Consider the following 2,926-nt stretch of genomic DNA (forward strand, 5'->3'; position numbering starts at 1 on the left):
ATTCTGTAATATATGGGTATTAAGCTAATCTACATTTTTTAATAAAATCATTGTAAACAATAAAATCAAACCGGCCCGGGCTCCGATGCCACTCACCTGGTGTGTTTCTTCACCTTACTTTGAAGCCGGCGTTGTCCTTTTGGGGCGTGGATTGGAAAAGGTGTGCACTGTGTGGACTGTATTGCTTGATATGTAGCGTGTGGTGTCTGGTGTGGCACTTTAGGAACTGAGGAGCGGAGAGAGAGAGAGGCCTATGCTGCGATCTGATATTTTAGTAGGTAGGTAACGCGCGACAAGTTTAGTGCCTCTCTGGACAAAGTTTACCGGGTGGTGTTGACGTACCGACCCGGTATCGCGTAAACATCCCGCCCACCCAAATTCGCAAGGATTTGCACAGCTCGAAAAATAAAAAATGCACACTGAGACCTGACTGAACTAAAATATTTAATAGGAACAAAGTAACCGAAAGACAGGTGGCAGTATGCGCGGATGCAAATTCTCATGCGAGCCGGAAAATTCAAAGGGCAGGTGTGAAGAAAGAATAGATTGAATTTCAAGAAATTAGAAGTAATTTATTGACCGGTCTGGTCAGGGTTGATGTAGCGGTACGTAATTGAACGACGCGGACGACCCCATCTGATCCTGGGAACAAGTCTACCACACGGCCAAGGGGCCAATCTAAAGGCGATGAACTTTGATTTTTGATTATCACAATATCGTTGAGTTTGATGTTCGTAGTAGCGGCATCCCACTTCGGTCGCTTAATTAGGGAATGAAGATAATCTCGAGACCACAATTTCCAGAAGGATTGAAGATGTTGCTGTAACAATTTCCAACGGCTAAGACGATTCATAGGTATGTGAGATATATCTTCTTCAGGCGTACTGAGTAGCGGAGCACCTATAAGAAAGTGACCTGGGGAAAGAAAAACCTGCGAGTCATGAGGATCAGCACTGGTGTCGACCAATGGTCTGGAATTCATGACTGCTTCCACTCTACACATAAGGGTGGAAAACTCTTCGAACGTGAGAGTACGATCAGCCAGCACTCGCTTCAAATGATGCTTAGCTGATTTAATTCCGGCTTCGAATAAACCACCGAAATTAGAAGCGGAAGGAGGGTTGAAATGCCATTTGATGCGGTGAGCTGCAAAATGATCATGTAACTCAGGATTATTATGTTCTATAAACTTGTACAACTCTTGCAACTGACGAAAACCGCCGTAGAAATTAGTGCCGTTGTCGCTGTAAATATCGGACGGAAGACCACGACGAGCGATGAATCGGTCGAAAGCTGCTAAGAAAGCGGGAGTAGAAAGATCAGATACAAGTTCAAGATGAACAGCTTTAGTAGAAAGACAAACAAATAGACATAGGTAACCTTTGGTACATTTGGCATTTCTCCTGTTGTGCTCCTTTACGTTGAATGGACCTCCGAAGTCAACTCCAACTTTGAAGAAGGCTCGGATCTGTGAGAAGCGAGTGGCGGGAAGGTCAGCCATTAACGGCTGAGAAGGTTTTGCGTTGAAGCGGAGACATCTTACACATTTGTGAATACGATGGCGTAATAAGTTTCTAAGAGAAATTATCCAATATTTTTGTTGTATTAAAGATTGAACAATGCGAGGACCTCCATGCAGTGATATGCGATGGAAATGGTCGCAGATAAGAGAAGATAAATGTGTTTTGGCGGGAAGAAGAAGAGGATGCTTACTTTCGAAAGAAAGTGGAGCGTTCTTCAAGCGGCCGCCCACCCTGAGAAGGCCATCCTTATCTAAGAAAGGTGTTAAAGAGGATAAACTCTTCAGATGAGCTTGAGGGTTCTTATGTAATGCGGAAATTTCTTCATGAAAATGAGTTTGTTGAACAATGCGAACACAAGTAGAAGTAGCGGTTTCCAACTCTTCAACAAGGAGGGGTCCCTTGTTAAGCGTGGGTCCAGATTTAGCGGCTTTGAGGTTGGCAATGAATCTAAGAACGTAAGAAAAAACGCGAAGAGCTCGATTGAATGCGGAATAATTCTGTAGTTGCGTATACAGCGAATTAGAAGGCGGTGAAGATGAAACAAGAGAAGTAATTTTGCTGACTTTCAGCCCTGGTAGCGGCTCAGTAAGAACAGTGGGTTGTAGCGGCCACTGTTCACTAGGAAGTGATAAGAAGGAAGGTCCGTTCCACCAGAGAGGATGATCAACTAGTTGTTCAGGAAGTAATCCTCGAGAAGCACAATCGGCAGGATTCACCTCGGTGGCGACATGATGCCACTGGTGAGTGGATGTGGAACGAAGAATCTCCACCACTCTGTTAGCGACAAACACTTCTAGAAGATGAGGAGCTGTTTTAAGCCAACACAGAACTATGGTAGAATCACTGAATAGATGAATGGATTTTATTCGAAGCTGTGATACGAATGAAGCTACAGAATTCAATAAGCGGGTAAGTAAGACTGCGGCGCAAAGTTCAAGTCGGGGAATACTGAGTAATTTCTTCGAAGGTGCGACTTTACTCTTTGCTTTGAGAAGAGAAATTTTGTAGGTATTGTTATGAAAAACTCGAAGGTATAAAACCGCGGCGTATCCTTTGGACGAACTGTCACAAAAACCTAGAAGATCGATTTCCTGAGCATTTGAATGCAAGATGTAACGAGGAATATTGATTCGTTTCAACAAGGCAAGTTGTGACAAGAAACTATCCCAAGAGGAAATATATTCAGAAGAAAGCGGTTCATCCCAATCGTAATTATCGCGCCATAACAACTGAAGAAGATGCTTGGCCCAAAAAATAAGGGGCGCAAGCCAACCCATGGGGTCAAATATTCTGGCTATATTCGATAGAAGAGCTCGTTTTGTGAAGACAGGTTCGACATTCGCGGTGGTATAACCAAAAGAATCAGAGTTCGAATCCCAATAAAGTCCTAGAATTTTGAAAGT

At 43.5% G+C, this 2,926-nt stretch overlaps 1 protein-coding gene across 1 annotated transcript; it reads right to left on the minus strand.

Annotated features, from left to right (window-relative positions):
* Positions 1-553: 553 nt before the first annotated feature.
* On the minus strand, positions 554-2,395 carry LOC103521320 (the record flags this gene model as incomplete). Its single annotated transcript, XM_008486429.1, has 1 exon — positions 554-2,395. A coding segment is annotated over one exon (1,842 nt), but the record flags the coding sequence as incomplete, so codon positions are not given.
* Between the last annotated feature and the right edge of the window lie 531 nt (positions 2,396-2,926).

Source organism: Diaphorina citri, unplaced genomic scaffold (assembly GCF_000475195.1).
Source record: "Diaphorina citri unplaced genomic scaffold, Diaci psyllid genome assembly version 1.1 scaffold4976, whole genome shotgun sequence".
Lineage (NCBI taxonomy): Eukaryota > Metazoa > Arthropoda > Insecta > Hemiptera > Psyllidae > Diaphorina > Diaphorina citri.